We start from the raw sequence: 22512 nt of genomic DNA, 5'->3' as shown, positions 1-22512 counted from the left end.
AAATTTAGATATGTTTCTTTCACCCTGCACAAAAGTCATATCAAAAGGATCAACGACTTAGACCAGAAATCTTGCAACTGATAGAAGAAAACAGAGGGTCAACACTCCATCATATAGATGCAGGCACCAACTTCCTCAGCAAGACCCCTAAAGCTCAAGAAATAAAACCAAGAATCAATAAGTGGGATGCCATGAACTTAAAGAGCGTCTGCACAACAATGGAAATGATTAAGAAAGTGAAATGAGAGCCTATAAAATGGGAGGAAATCTTTGCCATCTACTCCTTTGGTAGGGGATTAATATCCAGAATATATAAAGAACTCAAACAAAACAAAACAAAACTCAATGCCAAAAACATATAGCCCAACAAATAAATGGGCAAAAGAACTAAATAAGAAACTTTTCAAAAGAAGAAATATAAATGGGCAACAAATATAGGAAAGTGTTCAGCATTATCTAGCAATTAGGGAAATGTAAATCAAAACTACACTAAGATTTCATCTCACTCCAGTCAAAATAGCAATGATCAAAAACATATTCAGATGAGGATGTGGGGGAAAAGACACACTCTTACATTGTTGGTGGGACTGCAAATTGGTACAACCACTCTGGAAAGTAGTGTGGATATTCCTCCAAAAACTAGGAATGGAATCACAATATGACCCAGCTATCCCACTCCTTGGTATTTATCCAAAAGATCTATAACTAGCATACTACAGAGATACAGCCACTTCAATGTTTATGGCAGCACAATTCACAAAACCAAATTATGGAATCAATGCAGATGCCCATCAATAGATGAATGGATTACTAAAATGGAGTTTTTCTCAGCCATAAAGAAGAATGAAATAACGGCATTTGCAAGTAAATGAATAAATATGGAAAAAAATCATGCTAAATGAAATAAGCCAGACTCAGAAAATTAAGGGTCAAATATTTTCTTTCATATGTGGAAGTTAGAGCAAAATATGGGAAAAAAGCAGTTGGGGAGGGGATCATATATCATAAAGATACAGGAAAGATGAGGTAGTAGAAGAAGGAAAACCAGAAAGGGGAAGAAAAATGAAATAAATTTAACAAAATCTTATTATATTCATATACAAAGTTACCAAAGGGAATTTCACCTTTATGTGTATATAAAAGAAAAGAAGTTTAGTAGAGTAGAAGAGTGAGAATAGAGGGATGGAGGAGGGAAAGAAAAGGGGAATGGGAATGGGGATTGAAATTCCTTGCATGTATGATTTTGTCAAATGAACCCAAATACTATATATAATGGTATTGCTGTAATAAAAATATATATAGTCATTTGCAATCTCAAACAAGATAAGAAATAAGTGTGCTAGGATTAGATTCAGCTGCAAGTAACAGAAAACCCATAGTGAGATAAATGTATCTCTCATGTAAGCATAGGTGGTTCACAACTGATCTGGAAGCTTCAAAATGATCAGAGATGTAGTCTCTTCCATCTTGCTGCTTTTCCATGCTTAATATGAAACTTCATTCTCATGGTCCAATATGAATTCCCAGGTTTCAGCTTAGCTATTTATAACTGCATTGCTGCCATTAGAAAGGAGAAAAGGAGAGATGTATGTTCTCTCCTTTAAGAAACTTGCATACTGCACTTTCATTTATCATTAGGTAGAACTTTGCCACATATCTTTCTCTAGTTTAGCCTTTAGGTCTAACTCCACTTCCAAAACAACAACAACAACAACAAAAACAAAAACACAAGTATTTTTCTAGTACAAGACCTACCTCCTAGAAACTGGATTACATTATGCTTCTGCTCAAAACTTCCTGAATTACTTCCAATAACTCTTAGGCTAAGATCCTTATCACAACTATGAAACTACATGATCTGGCTCTTGTCTACTTTCTGACCTCAACTCCTACTTCTTCCCTACTTGCTGACTAGGTTCCATCGACACTGTTCCTCAAACACACTTAGCTCATTTCCACCTTAGGCTCTCCACACTTTATTTCCTATGCTGGATTGTTCTCCCCAAGGACTTAACCCAGTTGACTTTCTTATCTTTTCAGATCTCAAATATTTTAGTATCTTACCTCTTTAGATCTCACCTCTTCAGATTTACCCTGCTAAATTCTTTGACCATGCTACCAAACCCTCTTCTTACCTTCCTTAATTTTATTCATTATATTTTTCAGTGTTTAAAATCATTGTTTGATTTCTTTTTTTTTACTAAAATGTTGACTCCATTAATTTGAGAACTTTCTTATATCTTTCTTTACAATCGAATGTCTAGAGGTAAGAGCAATGTGAAGCATACATAATTATTAAGTGAATGAATGAATGGGTGAATAGATGGATGGATGATTAGCTCAGTGAAATGAACCATTAGAATAACTTGCTTGACTTTGAACTTTGGTTTTAGTTGTGTTGTCCCTATTTTGTTTGGTTTTGGTTTTTTGCACTGGAGATTGAACCCAGGAATGCTTTACCATCCTTAATCCTTTTCATTTTCTTTAATTTTGAGACAAGGTCTTGCTAAGTTTCTCAGGCTGGCTTTGAATTTGCAATCCTTCTGCCTCAGCATCCTGAGTCATTGGGGTTATAGGCACAAACCACCACACCCAGCACTCTCTGGATTTTGATTTCATGCTCACTAAGCAACCTTCTGATTACACTATAACTTCCATTATAAATTTGATTACTAGGGAAATATTTTTCCAGTTGTATTTGGACATTGACTGACATTCTATTTTTAATGCATGTTTCTTCCCATATTTGATTAACCGGAGTTTGCTCCTAATCTTGCCAGGCAAGTCCTGATCTTGCTGGGTGCTTTTTTTTTTTTGAAACAGCAGCAAGGAAACCCAATCTTGGACCATGGTAGCCCCATTAAGATAAAGTCTTCGTGTGAGGCCCAATCTAGGAGCTCTCTCTGTAACATTTCCACATTTATTTTTAATTTCAACTTATAAAGATTCTGAGGAACACATCTGTCAAGTGACAAATCCTTCCAATTTACCATTTAATCCCCTTCCTTCCACATCATCACAATACAACTGAAATTTTCTTTATCTTTAAAAAGTAGTGAATATGGAGGTTAAAGGAAAATCCTTGGTTTTCTCACTTGTATGATGAGAACAATGGTGTACCCACCTAGGATTAAATGAGTGTATGCTTGTGAAGTACTGGTTACTCAACAAATACCTGCAATTACTATTATTATTATTTGGAATAAGTAATAGTTTGTCTTAGGTGAGTTTAAAATGCCAATTGTAATATTATTTTTAACAGCATAACCAAAATGGAGGAATGCAAACTTTTTTACTTTAGTGATTTCTTGGTCTTGATAAGTTCTAAGTGAGTTACACTCAGCTAAAAATAAAAGATGAGTTGAGCATATTGTCTAATCCCAATAAAGCAGAAATAATGGAAAATAGTAGCAAACCTTAGAATAATATCTAAAGGAATCTCAAATCTAGATCTTTGTGGAAGGCACGGGAGGCAAGGACTGGATTAATCTTCTCTTATCTCTTAAAGGCTATTGCTCAGATATTAAAAAACAGAATTGTCTTCTATTAATTGCATCCCTTCCCCCAACACAATTTATTTTTCTTTTCTGTTTTTGTTTCTGCCATTCATTTTGGAGACTTTCCTTAAGTGTCTGCTGAGTCTTGGGTCTACATTCAGACATACTGAAGAGTAAGACACTGACAAGCTATTGAAAACTGTTGTGATAGAAAAATTTGTGGACATCTTTGTAGCACAATGGTAAAATAAGATGGCTTTTGTGTTGGGAAATCCTATGGGACTTCAGAAAAGACCCCTCTAATGTCTTGATTGGGAGGAATAGGTATGACTCCTGACATTCTTGGACTTGGAATAGGATTGGGCTGGAAGGTGGGAGGTTCATTATGGATGAGTTTCTTGTTTTCGGCTGGTGCCTCATTCCTAGACTCTGCGTGCCTAAAGTCCTCAAATCTGGGGACTGTCTAATCAATTACCATAGAGGGTAAACTTCTGCTCTACTTACGGGTGAGATAAGAGTGGTTAGACAGCTTCATAAGATAGAGTTCCAATGTTCTTTTCAACTGGTTTCAGACCCACTCTGCATTTCTCTGCCTCATTCAGTACCTCCAATTCCTGAGCCCTTCCTGGATCTATGGAAACAATCAGCTTAATTCAGTTTATCATTAGGCTCTTTGATTTCAGGATTCTCTGCTCTTCTAAGCCAGTCTATACTTTCCTGTTTTCAATCTTCACCAACTTAAGCATATTCCTTGTCTTTGATAGTCTCTCTCCATTTCTTTTTATGAGTATAGACTTATACCTTTAAATTTTTTTCCTTTTCAGGTAATTTCAGAAGAAAGAAGAGAGAAAAATACATCCAACCTATTAAACCAAAATTTCTTTCCTCCCTCCCTCCCTCCCTTCCTTCCTTCCTTCCTTCCTTCCTTCCTTCCTTCCTTCCTTCCTTCCTTCCTTCCTCCCTCCCTCCCTCCCTCCTTTCCTTCCTTCCTTTCTTCCTTTCTTCTTTCCTTCTTTCAAATCTGTTTTTCTTTGGTACTGGGGATTGAATCCAGGGGCGCTCTACCACTGAACCATATCTCCGGGTCTTTTTATTTTTTTATTTTGAAACAGGGTCTTACTAAGTTGCTGAGGTTGGCTTTGAACTTGTGATCCCCTGCCTCAGTCTCCTGAATCACTGGGTTTACAAACATGCCTGGCTGAACCAGAATTTTCTGCAGTACTTAAAGCTGTTAAATGATATTTTGGACGTGGTTTCGTTTTTAATTTTAGGTAAGAGAAAAATATTACAGTGCAGACAATTTTGAGCTAGTTTAATGGGTAGAATTAAATATTTAAAAATTAAATTGATATTTAGTTTCATTGATAATTTAGGAGTGTTATGATTTTATTTTAATACGTGTGGAATTACAAGTAATTTATCCAAAAAATCACCTTATTTTTTTCACATTTTATGTCATGAAAATTCTGCACAAAATCAATTTATAAATGAAACAACAGTTTTCATAAGACAGAGATATTATATCCAGAAAGGTTTTTATTTTAAAATGCAGATTGTTATGGCAAAATTTACAGATTAATAAAATTAAGATATCTATATTTATACCATTTAAAATAATTTAACCCCGGAGATGGAAATGAAACAAAGGCAATAGGAAAATGTGTTTATATTTTTTAATTTCTGTAACAAAAATTCTGGGGTCTTGCTATCCACTGAACCTTGGGACCATTCTTCTATAAATATGTGTATTCTGAACTTTTAAAACAATAAAATATTCACTTACAAAGTTTTTCCTTGGAGGTCTTAAGTTACATGTATACTGGCTCTTCTTTTTTCTTCATCTGCCTTTTTTTTAAAATATTTTTATTAGTTGTTGACGAACCCTTTTTTAAAATTTGCTCATTTGCACGCGATACTGAGAATCGAACCCAGTGTCTCTCACAGGTTAGGCAAGCGCTCTACCACTAAGCCACAATCCCAGCCCCTCCTATGCCTCTTTAGTTCAATTTTCAACTTTTGTTTTGTCTCTAGTGTTCACCATCGTTCTTCATTTAGAAGTAAATAGATTGGCAGTTTGTCAAAAGACCAATTAGTGATCCTTTAGATTGTGCTTTTCCTAGCATGCCTGTCAGGGAAGATTTGAAGAATTGTAAAACCAGGGCCGTCTCTTCCCTAGTTGGCCTGATGTGGAAGTAATAATTTGGATTTGCTTTGCTTATACTGGTAATGACTGTACAGTCAGAGAAATCAATTATAAGGCATTAAAAACTCTGCTTGCATTTCAGAGGGCTTGTGTGCCTGTGGGGGAAAGATAGCTCTTGGTCCCTTAGGACTAAACAGAAGGAAAGCTTTATAATTTTGAAATCTGATTTTTTCTAATAATGGCTCTCAGAAGTATGTTTTGTTTTGGTGTAAGTTACTATTACATTACTGTATTTGTTTACTATAAGGGTGGACATTTAGTGGTCTAGTGTAATTTTCAATAAAAAGTAATTAAAAAAGAGAAATCTGATTTTTTCTGAGGCATATATTCACAAAAATTACAAAGAAAACCCATTAGGAAATTTTATTATGAAGAACATATATGTAGACAAGATATCTTAAAAAAAAAAGGAAAATTTCACCAATAGTTATGGATAAGCTATTAATTTATAACCCTTAAAACTTTCCCAGGGCTGGGGTTGTAGTTCAGTGGAAGAGTGCTTGCCTAGCACATGTGAGGCAGTGAGTTCAGTCCTCAGCACCACATTAAAAATAAGTGAATAAAATAAAGGTATATATATAAAAAAATTTTCCCCTTCCTTTTCTCCATGCTGGTTGGTTAAGTTATGCTTATTTTGCTCACATAATTTGTATTCTTTCTCCAGAGTATGTTCTACTATATGGAGTACATAATAACACAGTTACAAATAGGTACAATACAAATGGAATTTGGGTTGCTGAGGAGGCAAGATGTTATCAATCATATTACTATGTTGAGTATTTCTTATTTTGGCTCAAAAGACAAGTTTCTAACAAACTATCACACATCTTTTTATTTTTTTCTCTTACTTCAAGATATGAGTAGATGCAATTAAAGCCTATTTTACAAGTGCAACAAAAATCTATACATAGTTAATAGATCTGTGTCTGTTGAGTTTTCCTTTGGGAAAAGAGTATTCTGTTTTTGGATATGAAGGGGAGAAGGGTTTGTAAGTGAGTGGATCAAGGTGAACATATCATTAGGCCATTCAGGTCAACTTTGGCTGGACAAAGCACATCTTATACTCGTTAAGCTAATGGGAAATTTTTAGATTGAAAGAAAGGAGTAATATGAATAGGAAACTCAAGGAAGTCATACAGAAGTCACACGGAACAACAAGGCTAGGAGAGAAATAATTATCCCTGATGGGAGATTATCTGAAGATGAACCATTTCATTTTATTCAGATACAAGTTATTTTTGATATATTTGGAGTGGGGAAGAAAGAAGACAACAAAACCCAACTCAGACCAGCTTAGGCAAAAAGAGGAACCTATAAAAAGTTCACTGGAATATTCTCAAGCACAAACTAAATAACCTACTTTAGAGACAGGGATTTAGCTGGCCTAGGAACCAGCAATGTCAGATACTCTGCTTGCCTCTTGTTTCTGCAGATCATCTTTCCAAGGGGAACATAGAACTCCTGGTACATTCAAGGTCTATATCTCATGGTTTCAAGCATTAGGGACCAACTTGCTTTCCATCTTTTTTTCCTATCTAAACCCCAAATTCCTGGGCTGGGGTTGTAGCTCAGTGGTGGAGCACTTGCCTGGCACATGTAAGGCACTGGCTTTGAACCTCAGCACCACATAAAATAAATTAATAAAATAAAGATTTTTTTTTTTAATTAAAAAAAAACCCCAAATTCCTGGGAATGGGACTCACTGGTCCTGAGAAGGTACCCACGCCTGGACCACAGATGATTAGATGTGGCCAGAAGGATCACTTTTCAGCTGTATTATAGTAGGAGGAAGAAAAAGAGAGAGAGGAGCAGTTTCTAGAACAGGTAGGAGGATAGGGAGACTATTCCAGAGGTTTCTCTTGCAGAAGTACTTCTTCGAATCATTGAATTTAATTGGAATAAATGATTTGATGTAAAAATCTTGCTATCCCACCATCATATAAGATAGCAAGTTTACTAGGATTTATTTTACAATTTAGATAGTAATTTATTAATATTAATTTTATAATTTTCTCTCATAAATTATTCATTTTGAACTATAGCTAGAAGGCATCAGTAAATCTAATGCAGATCTTTCATTTTACAGCGAAGGACTGTAAGAGGATAAATAACTTGACCCAGGTCACAGTAAATAATGAAAATGTCCGGGTTGGAATCCAAATGTTGTTTCTTATCTAGTGTAGCTATCTTGATCTCATTTTTGTTTGAAAATACTTTATCTTTTGCTTAAAAAAATTAAGGATAATGAGTTCTTATTTGTACAATCTTTGAATCAAAGTGTACTTAAATCCCAGATCTCATTGTGTCCAGAAGCAGCAAGACTTAGAGCAGGTCAGAAGACTAGTTCAGAAATTGAGGCACATCAGTTCTACACATACTCCCTCCTGAGTGAAAAGCCATTCTGCAGAGATGACTTTCAAAGAGATCTGCAGGAAAAGTCAGGATATAAGAAGCAGATTTGGACTCCACGAGCGCCAAGAGAGTAATTGCAATGGTAGATCAGGGTCTTTCACAATTTAATACAGCAGTGATGATCTGATTTGATCAGTATGTTAAAGCAATCAATATCAGTGAGTACCCCCTGCATAGCAATAAACATGTAAACAAATAGACTAAAGATAACAGTGATAGCTGCCATGAAGAAAATATAATAAGGGATATGTAAAAGAGTGATTTGAGGTGGGCTGCCGTGTGGCTTAGTGGTGGAGCACTTGCCTAGCAGTCAGGAGGACCTGGGTTTGATTTGCAGGGAGGAAAAAAAAAAAAAAAGTCATGAGAGGCTACTCAAGATTGGGGAATTAGAGAAATTCTCTTTGAATCAACAAATGACTCAATGAAATGGAAACTGTCAAGATAAAAACCACACATCAAGGGGCTAGGGTTGTGGCTCAGTGGTAGAGTGCTTGCCTGACACATGTGAGGCACTGGATTCTCGATCCTCAGCACCACATAAAACAAAATAAACAAAATAAAAGTATTGTGTCCATCTATAACTAAAAATATTTTTTAAAACCCACATATCAACAACTTTAATAATAAAAACAAAATTCTGCTAATAAAAGTAAAAACATTTAATTATATTCAACATCTAGTCTTAAAACACCTTAAAATTGGGTTTTAGGGTTGTTTTTCTTGATATTAAAAAAATAAAGATTAGGAATTTTAAAAAGTTAAGAGATGACTTCATTAATGGGAGCACAAATATAGCAACATTTCCCTTAAAAAAAATGAAAAATACAAGGTGCTTTTTGTCACCATTATTTTTAAGTTTAATAAATTTAAATTTAAATCATGGTAAGAGTTTTAAAAAATGAGAACTAAAGACTGGGGTGGGGTCAGAAAACAAAAAAGTATTTGAAGAAACATAAAACCCAAATTAAGCTACTACAAAACTACTAGGGATATTTAAAGCATTCAGTGAACAGGCAAGTATAATATAAATCTGCAAATACCCTTATCTTTCCTAAACATTAGTAATAACTAAAAATGATAATTAAAAAAGTGATCTTACTCATGAACTTTAATGAAAGAATTTTTTAAAAGTCAAAAGAGTGTAGACATAGTACAATTGTGGATAGTGAAGATGATCTCAGATTAATGTATTGATTTAGTATATTCCCATTAAAAGTCAAAGAATATATCCTAGAACTTGATAAAATCATTCCAAAATTGTTTTTTGCAAAATAACTGGGAACAATAATCAAACAGTACTGTAAGAGGGGAAAAAACAAGAAGGAACTATTCTTGCTAGACATTAGAATTTTAAAGGAAATGAATGGAAATAATACAGAACCAGTAAAAAATGAAATAAAAGGTAATTAAGTGGATAGATAAGCTAGTTTACATATAAATTTAAGATATGAACTCAGCTTAACCAAATGATGGGAAAGGAATCATCACTTAAGAATTTGTAACAAATCAGATAATTTTTAATTAATTTTTTAAATTTGTTCTAAATAGTTGTACAGGACAGTAGAATGCATTTCTACATTTTGATAGATCATACATAAATGGAGTGTAACTTCTCATTTTTCTGACTGTACATATTACAGAATGACATCAGTCATGTAGTCATGTATGTACATGAGGTAATAATGTCTGTTTCACTCTACTATCCTTCCTACCCCCATAACCCTTCCCTTCCCTTCACTCCCCTCTACCTAATATAAAGTAACTATTCTTTCCTAACCCTGTGCCCCGCCCCCACCACCCTGTTCTGGTGAATTAACATCCGCATATCAGAGAAAACATTCAGCCTTTGCTGTTTTGGGTTTAGCTTAGTTCACTTAGCATGATATTTTCCCACTCCATCCATTTACCAGCAAATGCCATAATTTCTAATGGAGAAAAATTAGCTTAGACCTTTACTTCACACTACATTTCTATTCATTCTGCAAGAGGTGTCCATCAGGATTTTATTTTATTTATTTTTTTAAGCTGGAATTAAATCATTTAAAAGTTGCCATTGTTTTCTTTTTATAAAGGTGAAGTTATTGATTCATCTTTGGAGCAGAATTCTTTGGGGAAAAAAACCCACTAAAGTAGATCTTTCTAATTACATAAATGAAGAGAAAGTATTCACTTGTTGAGGTTTCCAGAAAGATGACAAATTTGATTAGGTTTTTTGGCTGGTGGTATTTAAGAAATTCAGACCTGGGAAATGCAGTACTGATATTTACCATTGCCTTGTGTGAGCCATGGGTGGGTGTTCCCAATGCCAATTATTTAATGTGTTTAACTCATTTAATCTTCACAACAGGCAGATTCTGAGATGGCACGGATTTAGAGAGGATCTGTCTGAATGTTTCTTTTTCTGCCTCTTTTCCTCCATCTCTGTCTTCCCACTACCACAGCTGTTCTTAGGGCCATTGGCCCTTCATAATGTGCGGATATCTGGAGATTTTCTGTTGGTAGAGGTGAACTGGCTACTACCACATTGGGTGTTCCAAAAGTTAACTCCTTCTAGTAGTTGTTGGAATCTACTTACTGCTTTTATACTCAAATCTGTAGTACATTTTTGTTAATTGTTTTATTCTTGCCTTATCTGTGCTTCGGAGAATTTAAAGGAGGAGCCTAGTCTGTGCTTAGAGAAGAACTGATAGGGGAGAGTGGTATTCTGGAGAAATAGTTATCAGATGGCATCAACAATGGTGATAAATGATCAGGAGGACTGATTTAGTGGAACATGTAATAGACCCATGGCAGGGAAATTTCATGGAAGAATGAATTTCTTATAGCCTATTTGGAATATAGGTTCACAGTTGTTGTAATGTGGCTATTAAAGGAAACAGTGACCTTATTATGTAATCTCAGAGTTGTGTGTGAACTACTGGGGCCAATTCACTTGTTCCTTCACACATTCATTCATTCCACAAATATTGTTGGCCACTCATTCCATGTTGGAACTGGGCAAGGCATGTAGATACAGGGATGACTAACAGAGTCTTTGCCCTTCAAGTGAAAACTACAGGAGTTAAATATTAACAAATCAAACTACAAGAAAATAAAAAGAAAAGAGAGGAGAACAAATAGAGAAATGGAAAAAATAGAAGATGGATGCACATGGCTATATAAACATTTTGCATGTCTATAATGAAAACAAAGTAAAAAAATAAAAGAACAGGAGATGGAGGGAATTATTGTAGTAAATTTGGCTGATGAAGTAATGAAATTTTGAATATGTTAGTCTTTAGTTGAAACAAAAGCTTAACACAAACCCCTAGAGAACAAAAGGACACTAACGACATTCAAATAAGACAATATGCATCCACTTTAAAGGAGTACTTTCAGTAGCAATTAAACTTCATATCAAAACAACAATAAGGTAATGTCTCATACTTGATACATCCAAAAGTATAAGAAAATCAAACTGTGAATGAAATGGTGGAAAGATGAACACTCAGGCACTGTTACTGTCAGGATAAAGTGATACAATTTAATAGTTTAAAAAAATGACTTAGCATTAAAAAGTAAGAGCCCTTTTCAACTGAGGACTTATCCTAAGTCAAAATTTCAATGTTAATAGTTTGATAGTTACCCGCTGTAATGCCTACTGTACACCAGGTACTTTATGAAGTGCTTTACACATGTGAGCTGATTTAATCTTCGCAGATGGCAGAAGAAGTAGAAATTTTCATCCATGCCATTTTACACATGTGCAAACTGAGGGACACAAAGACTAAGTAAATTGCTTAAAACCACATGGTTGGTCAATGACACAGCTGGAATTTGGAGCTAGATAGAGTGGCTCCAAGGTCTAGATTCATTATCATTTTACTACACTGCTTCAGTAGAAGGAAAAAAAAAATGCTCTGTACAAAAATGCTGGTGTCACCGTCACATATAATGTGAAAAGAAAAATATGAGGGAAAACTACGTGTTCCACAGTAGGATAATGGTTAAATATGTTATGGTTTATTTACTCAGTAGATAATTATTCAACCCAGGATATTCAGAACTTTTGTCTTCCCAGGGTGAATGAGATGGGCCATACACTCACAGAAGGGTCACTTATCCTTCTGCAGTCCTCTCTGTGTCCCTACATACTGAGGTATTCATAGCATCGAGAGACCTTGTCCCAAATGGACACTTCATGGTGTTTTATTGCCGTGGTCTGTGACTTCGTTTATTATTATCCTATTAGAAGAACTGGGTGTTGCTAGAGCGAAAGTTTTTTAAAGAGTATAAATTACCATCTTTCCTGGATACTTTGGCCACATTTAATGAACTCATACATTTCTTTGACCTCATATTTCCATCCTTGTTATCTTATCCAGGTAAAGCTGTTTCATGTCATAAATATATTAACATAGTTATCAGTCCATTCCTTTATAGAGGGCTGTGAAGATCAAGTAGATTTTTGCATTATAAATGTTAGGAAAAGAGTTTCAAAAAATTAAAAATAATTTTATTTAAACAGAAACAAATTGAAACAAGGAAGGAAAGACACATACATTAAGTATATTATCATCAAGCCCCTCCTACTTTTTTTCTATAAATTACAAAATATACATCCCATTTATTACATGTGTCAGGAACTATCCTAACCTCTCTACATAATTTATTGCTTTTAGTCTTCTATATAGCCATTTAAAATCATTATTTTACATCTGAGAACACAGAAACTTGAGGAAGTTGAACAATTTGCCCCAAACACGCAATTTGTACATGGAGGAGCCAGGACTTAAATCCAGGTCTGTCTGAATCTAGAGATCAAGCTGTTAATCATACTGATAGTATCTTTTCCTCCTTCTTCTTTCTCAAAAATAAATTTAGAGTTACTTTCTCTAATGTTTAGTTCTATTATGAAGCTCTAACTTTATAATATTATATTGCCTTGGAAATGAAGAGGAGAATATCAAATTAAAACTGGACATGGCTTACAGTATTGAACAAAGAGTTCTTTTAAGATAAATCTGCCATGACATCAAATAGAAAAGAGAAAAGAGTAAGGGAATATAGAAACAGAATACAGAGTATCCTTTCAACAAATTTATATATGTATCACAAATACATTTCCTAAAAAGGAATAGTGTGTACAATAAATATTAATCCCTGTACAGTTATCTCAAACTAGACAAAGATGCCAAAAACTTACAATGGAGAAAAGAGAGCCTCTTCAACAAATGGTGCTGGCAAAACTGGAAATCCATATGCAGTAAAATGAAATTAAACCCCTGTCTCTCATCATGTACAAAACTCAAAATGGGTCAAGGATACAGGAATTAGGCCTGAGACCCTTCACCAAATAGAATAAAAAGTAGGCCCAAATCTTCATCACGTTGGCTTAGGACCAGACTTCCTTAACGAGACCCCCTTAGTGCAAGAAATAAAAGCAAGAATCAATAAATGGGATAGATTCAAACTAAAAAGCTTTTGCTCAGCTAAGGAAACAATCAATAATGTGAAAAGAGAGCCTATAGAGTGGGAGAAAATTTTTTCCACACACACTTCAGACAGAGCACTAATGTCCAAAGTTTATAAAGAACTTAAAATTTTTACACCAAAAATACAAAGAACCCAATCAATAAATGGGCTAAGGAACTGGGCAGACACTTCACAGAAGACATACAAGTGATCAACAAATATATGAAAAAGTGCTCATCATCTCTAGTAATGAGAGAAGTGCAAATTAAAACCATCCTAAGATTTCATCTAACTCCAATTAGAATGACTATTATCAAGAATATAAGCCATAATAAGTGTTGGCATGGATGTGGGGGAAAAGGCGCTCTCATACATTTCTGGTGGAGTTGCAAATTGGTGCAGGCACTCTGGAAAGCAGTATGGAGATTCCTCAGAAAACTTGAAATGAACCCTCCATTTGACCCAGCTATCCCACTCCTCGGTTTATACCCAAAAGACTTAAAATCAGCATACTATAGTGATGCAGCCACATCAATATTCATAGCAGCTCAATTCACAATAGCTAGATTGTGGAACCAACGAAGATGCCCTTAAATTGTTGAATGGATAAAGAAACTGTGGTATATATACACAATGGAATATTACTCAGTCATAAAAAAGAATAAAATTATGGCATTTGCTGGTAAATGGATGAAATTGGAAAATAGCATGCTAAGTGAAATAGGCCAAGCCCAAAAAACCAAAGGCCGTGTTTTCTCTGATAAGTGGATGATGATACATAATGAGGGGGGTGGCTGTGGAGGGAGAGAAGAATGAAGGAACTTGGGATGGCATAGAGGAAAATGGGGTGGGAGGTGGTTGGGGAAGGAAAGATAGTAGAATGAAACAGACAGTATTGCCCTATGTATATGTATGATTACATGAATGGTGTGAATCTACATGGTGTAGAACCATAGAAATGAAAAGTTGTACCCCATTTGTGTACAATGAATCAAAATGTAGTCTGTAAAAATAAAAAAAAAAATTAATGCCTGTAGGAAATATTACTTGAAATTACCTAAATATGTACCAAGTTCAGCTGCAGCTCTGCCAGAAGAATCCTCCTTCCTCCTTTGCCAAGTGACCTAATCTTACAAAATATAGCTTTACACAAAGGAATCTCACTAACACTGAAGAATTTACCAGTCTGGCACTGGTTTCACAGTGGTGAATTGTACTGTATTTGATAGAGCTTTTCCATGCTCTGCCATGAGTAACTTCCAATCTTTAGCATACTCCCTCCACTCTTCCTTTATCTTCTTTTTGAACTTGAAATTAAAAAATATCTTACAAACATAGGAAAAGACTGACTATTCTGAAACCATGGTAATAAGTAACCACCATAACTGGTTTTAAACCTGTTCAACCAAACAGCAACTTGCTTCAGTAAACACAATTTTACAAGGCAACCACTCAGTGTCAATCTCTCACTTCTGAAAGTCAGCCAGTCAGGAACAGACTCACTCCAATAAGCATGTTTGTGAGTGCTGCCCAATCAATAATAGTCTCACCTGAGTAATCATACTTGTATAGATGAGGTTAGCCTACTTAACATTTCTCAGAGTCAACCAGTTCTGAACTCCATGCTTCCCTTACACTATGTAGGATCAGCCATTTGTTCTGCTTGAAAGAACTGTGCCTGACCTGCACCTCTTGTTGTGACAAGCAATGTTAGTTTTGTCTTTTTATTTTAGCTATTGAATAATGATCTCTTTGTTTTTGGACAATTATGGAGGTTCCATTGAAGTGTTTTGAAGTCTCAGTTTGGCAGCATTCCAGGGGACCATTACACCAATAGGTGTACTCATGGGGCATCTTGTATCAAAATTCCATTTACCCTTTAAATATGCTCTCAAGTAAGTTAGGCTCAACAATAATCTGATCTCTAACAATTTTCAGAGTTCTTCTTGCTGAATTTGTTTTTATTATTCTAGTATTTGTATCCAAATAGGTCTTCGTTTAGGTCTTTGTAGAAAACAATTAGACCATTTGGTTTAAAGATGCCCCGTAGAGTAAATAATTAGATCTAGGTATTAGTTCAAGGTAACTAGACCTTTTGTTTTGAAGGTAAGCCATTTGATAACTTTTTAACCATTAACCTGTTTTTTTCTCCTGTTTATTGCCTTGCTTTTGCTGCTGTTTGTCTATATGAACAGAGTCTTGTTTCATGTATTTTTGTTTTGTCCTGAATTTCTTGTTTCCACGGAGTGTAGAGGGAGTATTCCATATAGAACATGTAGAAGCACAGACTTAGTAAGTTTCCAACCCAGGAAAGTCAGTTTTAAGGACTAATGGCTGGAAGTCCATTACACTTATGATCTTTTGGTGTGAAAATGATTGATTGGTCTAGGGGTCAACCATAAAACTTTCATGGAGTCTCCTTTTTATTTGTTAATTTGTGAAAGAAGCTCATTTTGTTTTGTCCATGCTCAAATTAATAATTGTCACGTTGCTGATTGTATGCCTTCTTCATAACCTCTACTTGTTTAAGGATCCCCTTCTTAGATTACAGGTTTGTTCGTGCTAACATCTTATCCTCTTTCTGGAGGAGCTTCTCTTTCCTTTAAGATGCTCTATCATTCTAACTTTTGGACTTCTCTTGGTAAATGGCAAAAAGAAAAACTGACTTGGAATAATAATGTCACGTTTTGACAAGTTCAAATCTTTAAATTTTTATCCTTAAGAAATACAAAAATATTAGGAGACAATATGTTAGTCAGTAGTCCTTTTCTTTAATTGTTATGCAAAAGTTTTAAAAAAATTCTAACTTCAAGAATCTATCTCAAAGACTGTAAACTTTTGAAATCTATCCTCTTTATACTTCATTCAATTTTTCGAACTTCTAAATGAGCTATTGTCTTTGTAAGTTTTTTTCTCCCCCACCTGCTAGGGAAAGAACAATTCCATTGTAAAACTTTTAGAATGTAAGATTAATTAAAAATTTTGGTATAAAAGTTCTGGTCTAACTTAAGGGCCATAATTAAGGATTTTCCTAAACTTTCAGAATTTAGATAGAAAATTGTAATAGAATTCAATACTTTCTTGGTACCTGATTTCTTCTATAACAGATTTGTACCAGTTCAACTGTTATCCTCCCAGATAGAGAAAATGTTTACTAAGCAGAAAGACTTGAAAGAAAATGTTTATATTATCCAGTTTTAGAAAATATTTTAAATTGCCTTAAAACAGCAATAAAAATAATTAAAAAATGACTATACTAACAAGGCATTATTTTAAGGGGAAAATTGGTTCAAAATTTTATTTTAAGGGGAAAAAAAGGTTCAAATTGTAAACAAAAGGAAATATTCAAGAAGTTAGTGTGAATTCATAGTTAAAATTGAGAACTAGATTCTCATTTATTGTAGATGAGATCAATCCTACAATAGGTAATTGAATCATAAAAAATAAGTTGAAATGTAAAATTGCCAATTTAGAAAATATTCAATATGGGGTTAGATATATCCAGAATCTTAGAGATTAAATAAGCTTTCCTGTTGCTATAAAAGCAACTTTATCTACCATTAATCTGTTTTTTATAGAGTTTCAGATTCCACAGAGTAAAAATTTAAAGTTATTTGAAGAACAACAAACACTTTTAATATGAACAAAAAAGAGAAAAGTTCTATCCTGAGGGAAATGGCAAAAGAAGATACTAAAAAATTTGAAGCTATACAGTAAATCATGGAAGGCTTGAAAAAAAAATATGCTTTTGTTTTTCTTGGTTTACTGAAAGAATTAAAATAATGAAACTATCTATCTAAAAAGCCCAAGTCCTTTCCCAAGTCCTAGCTTATAATTGATGCTTTGGGATCATTATCAAAAGGACATTCATTTCTTCTCTGTTTCATAATTTCTGTAAGTCCAATAGGTAGGGAGCTTACTTTGCAAAATGGCAGACAAAATATACTGTGAAAGGATTACTTTTAAAATTCTCAGAAATTTTCTCATACACAATGAAAGTATAGATGATATGGTTAGGGACATTCCTATACTATGTATAATTCAAGAAATAACTAAAATAACTGTGATCCCAGAATCCTTCCTGATGGGCAGAAGAGTCTACGGACACAGGCAGATGATTAGAACAAAGCCCTTAAAAGTCTTCCTAGATTATTTTTTGCTTTTTTGGTACAAACATAAAGAAGTTAAGTCATACTCTCGGAGACTTAACTCATAATATGGCACACACTGAAGGTATATCACCAATTTAAAGCCTATCTTTCAATTCAGTAGCTGATGCTTAGATGTCTTGCCTCAGAAAAATTATAGGCTTCAACTAAAATAGTTAAAACATCTTCAGATCTTGTAACACCTTTATTTTATGTTTTGTACTGAGGATTGAACCCAGGGCCTCTTTACCACTGAGCTATATCCCTAGTCCTTGTTATTTTTTTTTATTTTGAGACAGAGTCTTGCTAAGTTGCTGAAGTTCTCACTAAGTTGCTGAGGCTGGCCTCAAACTTGTGATCCTTTTGTTTTAGCCTCCTGAGTCAGTGGGATTACAGGCATGTGCCATGAAACCCAACTCTGTGATCACCTTTAAATCTGATGTTGTTACATGTAGTAACTCATTGCTAATGAGAAATACTTGGCATTTTGAAATTAGTCAATTATTAGCTAATTATAAAATATTGAGACTTTCTTCTTACAATATCATCCATTAGTGAAATACTATTATTCCACCAACTCTATTTCACTTACTAAGTGGAGAAAAATCTTCTGATTGTGTTTCTGTATTTCCATGGCCAGAACAGAATTTTGGACACTTGGTATCAACTGCTGACTTAATAGTCTTTGTAGTTCCAATCCTATATGCTGACAATATTTGTTGATGGGTCTGTATTTTTAAAACAGGATCAGCAAATAGGTCAGTGGAATAGAATAGAGAGCCAGTTCAGAAACCCGCATTGCATATGGTTAAACGATCTTCAACAACAGTATCAAGACTACAAAACGGGAAAAGACAATCTCTTCAACGAATAGTGTTGTGGAACTTTAATCTCCATATACAAAAGAATGAAGTTAGATCCTTATCTTACACCATATACAAAAACTAACTCAAAAATGAATTAAGACCTAAAACTATAAATCTCCTGGAAGAAAAGGTAGGGGGAAAGTTTCAAGATGTTGGACTTGGAGATAATTTTTTGGACATGACATCAAAAGCACAGACAATTAAAGTAAAAATAGACAAATGGAACTACATAAAACTTAAAAACTTTTGAATATCAAAAGACAAAACAGAGTGAAAGACAATGTAGGGAATGGGAGAAAATATTGTGTAAGTCCTATCTCTGATAAGGTATTAATATCTAGGATATATAAAAACTCCTATAACCCCACAACAGCAGCAAATCAAATAATCCAACTGAAAAATGGCCAAATGGCTTGAACAGACATTTCTCCAAAGATAAATATAAACATACAGCAAACATATGAAAAATGCTCAATATCAAAGAAATGCAAATCACAATGATATATAACTTCACATCCATTAAGATGGTTACTAATTTTTAAAAATCCAAATGGATATTGAAGAAAATGTGAAAAAATTAGAACCCTTGTGTACTGAGTGGTATTGTAAAATGGTGCAAAAAGTATAGAAAACAGTCTTGAGGTTCTTCAAAAAATTAAAAATATGTATCATTTAATAACTCACTTCAGGATATATATTCAAAAGAATCAAAATCAGTGTCCCAAAGAGAAATCTGCACACCTATGTGCATAATAACACTAGGCACAATAACTGAGAGGTGGAAGCAACTCAAATGTCCATCAATGAATGAATGAAAGGGCTTTTATTCAAAAAAGGAAGAAAATCCTGTCACATGCTACGACACAAATGAATTTTTTTTTTTTTTAAAAATTAGAGCATTATAGTTAGCATAGTAATTGTGTTCATTTTGACAAGGAATTTGATTTCAATCTCCATTCCCCTCTTTTTCTCCTCTCCTTCCTCCCCCTTTTCTCCTTCCTTTACTGATCTTCCTTTTTGCTTCTTCAGGAATGATGTTTGAGGATGTTACACTAAATAAAATAATCCAGATACTAAAAGACCAATACGGAATGATTCCACTTACATGAGAAACATGAGTTCAGAGAAACAGAAAGTCGAATGGTGGGTTCCATGGTTTGGGGAGAGGGGAAAACCAGAAATCACTGTTAATGAGTACAGAGTTGCAGATTTGCAAGTTGAAAACGTTATGGAGATATGTTTTATAACATTTTGAATATACTTAATACTACTAACCTGCACACTTTAAAATGGTTAAGAAGGTAATTTATAGGTTATATGATTTTTTACTACAATAAAATACCAGTAATGAGTCCATTCTTTCATATAAAATCCAATTCCTTACCAAGCTGATTAAATTGTACAGACAACTGTGGTCTTCTTTAGGGTACTTCAAATTACAAAGATAAAAGAATAAATATATAAACCGTGACTATGTATTTAAAAATATTTCAGTTATTTAAACTGTGATGAAAAAAAAGCTCAGTAGGCAGCAATATCCTTTTCGTATTTCCCCTTCAGCTTAGCAGCTTTCTTTTCATAAGGCTGATTGTCATCTGCAGCAGTGTGATTCCACATCTCTCCCAGTTTCTTTGCAACGACACCAATGGACAGACCAGTTCGTTCTCCTTTGATTTTGGGGCGATACTCAGAACAGAACAAGAAGGCTGATGGAGCCCTCTTGGGTGCATTGGGATCCTTGAACTTCTTTTTTGTGTCCCCTTTAGGAGGGATGTAGGTTTTCATTTCTCTTTCATAACAGGCCTTGTCCGCCTTTGCCACATCTTCAAATTTTCCTTTCTCTTTAGCAGATGTGGTCTTCCACCTCTCTGGGCACTTCTTAGAAAACTCTGAGAAGGCGACTGAACCATATGGATGCTGCTTCTTGTGCTCCTCCCGGCGAGTTTGCACAAAGAGTGCACGTGATGACTTTTTGCCTCTCGGCTTCTTAGGATCTCCTTTGCCCATGTTTAGTTGTTTTTCCTCAGTGAGGCCCAGAGTCGCCCAGTGCCGGTCCCGCTGTCACTTGCCCGGGACCTGTCTCTGTGGAGCTCAATGCACCGCAATGGCTGTGAGAGCGGGAACCAGACGCAGCCTCCTCACTCTCTCCGCTCTGTGACTTGGAAGTATTTTAATTGAATAGTACACATTATCAAGATGGGCTAATGTCCTTGTACAAGGATCTCATGTAAACAATAATTACATAATAATAAATCCATGGGGAAGTTTACAAAATTCCACAGAGGATATACAGAATCTGGGTGCCCAATTGTTTAAAAGAAACACTGGAATCATCTGGTTTTGAGATCTATAGAGGTAAGACCTGCAAAACAGATTTTGCAGCACCAAATGAAACCTCAAGTTGACACATGCCCAAATTCTCTATAAAACATCCCACCATCGCAGGACAAATTTGCCACAATATTTAATACTAACTGGAAAATTTCTCTAATTGTAGCAGAGGACAAGGCCAATTCACATCTTATCTATAACTAAATTAAGATAAAATATTGTGCATGTTGGGAATGGACTAGAACCACATTTTAAGTGATCCTTTGAACACCCCTATGGATTTTATTCCATATGTCCCCTTTGTGATTGATGAATGTGTGCTAATACTAGTACATTTATTTTCTGGATGGATTAAATTATTTCCCCATCAAAAATTCACTGCATTCACAGTGTCAGAAATCCAAAACAAAACCATAACAACAAAACAGAAGCACAATTAGATTTTGTGTTGCTTAGAATATTCCAATTATCTAGCCAATGATACAGAGACACATTTAACTAGAATGCCTCTTTATAACTTTAAGCTATGTAAGCCTTTTCCCATTGCTCACAAACTTTGTTGCCCTTCCCCCTCCTCGATCTTCTGGGAAAAAAAAAAAAAAAAAAAAGGGTCCTTAATGAAAGGTGTAACTGAAAAGTTACACCAGTTAGATATTGTAAATTGAGGTTCTTCAGAGGGCCTCAAGAAGTTGATGGTTAGAGAAGATGGCTGTTTACCCAAGATCCTCAGAGCCAGGTGATGACCATAGGGAGAAAATGGTTTGGGCCCAAAACCACTGGGAGAAGAGTCTTCTAACTGTTATATACTCCACTGCATATCCTTGTTTGTTATCTTTTGGGTAATACTTTTCCCCTTTATTAAAGTTTGAAGGCATTCTACTTCTGACTTAGTCTATCATATTCCCCATATAAGTAATAATGACTTGCCTAAGGCGAGCCCCGGCGGTTGTCAAACCATAGCCTGCACAATAAATGTGGCCTGCCACCTGTTTTTGAAAATAGAATTTTACTGGAACACATCCACAGCCAGTTTTTCAAAGACATATTATCTACAGCTGCTTTTATGCTATGACAACAGAACCGAGAAAGAATATATGATCCATGAAGCCAAAAATTTAATATCTAAATTTTTACAGAAAAAGTTTACTGACTCTTTGTTTAGACAATTATCATCTTAACTCTATAATTCAGCTCTTTCAAGCCACTTTGATTTTGGCATTTTGATAAATGATATAGGCTATGTTGCTTTAACTTTTTGCATCTAATACATAGATGAAGTAAAATGTCCTTACACCAGGGAAATAACAAAATGCAAGCAACAAGTGTTTGTCACACAAGACTTAGGTATAATATATTATAGCTCCACCAAAGTTGAGTTATCTCATACAGTTTTTCACTCTTTTTCTTACAAAGAAATCAGACCGCATCACCAATATAGGACCAATGCTCATTTTTCTGTTGAATTATAATTTAGGCCATTCCTAGGGTATGCTTTGTGGTAACTTGTCTCCTAATGATCCTCACTTTTTGGTATCCAGGTCAGTGAACTCTGTACCTCTCTCACATTGTGTCAGGGTTGGCCTTTACTACCAATAGAAATG

The 22512-nt window shown here is 34.8% G+C and overlaps 1 protein-coding gene across 1 annotated transcript; it reads right to left on the bottom strand.

Moving 5' to 3' along the window:
* Nucleotides 1–20101: 20101 nt before the first annotated feature.
* Nucleotides 20102–20587, bottom strand: LOC306664042 (high mobility group protein B1-like; the record flags this gene model as incomplete). The annotated part of the gene is made up of 1 exon (XM_079144713.1): nucleotides 20102–20587. The coding sequence occupies one exon, from the start codon at nucleotides 20585–20587 to the stop codon at nucleotides 20102–20104; it is 486 nt and encodes a 161-aa protein (XP_079000839.1).
* Between the last annotated feature and the right edge of the window lie 1925 nt (nucleotides 20588–22512).

Source organism: Sciurus vulgaris (genome assembly GCF_902686455.1).
Source record: "Sciurus vulgaris genome assembly, chromosome: 6".
NCBI lineage: Eukaryota > Metazoa > Chordata > Mammalia > Rodentia > Sciuridae > Sciurus > Sciurus vulgaris.
Note: the sequence above shows the minus strand (reverse complement) of the source record. Positions and strands in the feature narration are given on the sequence as shown.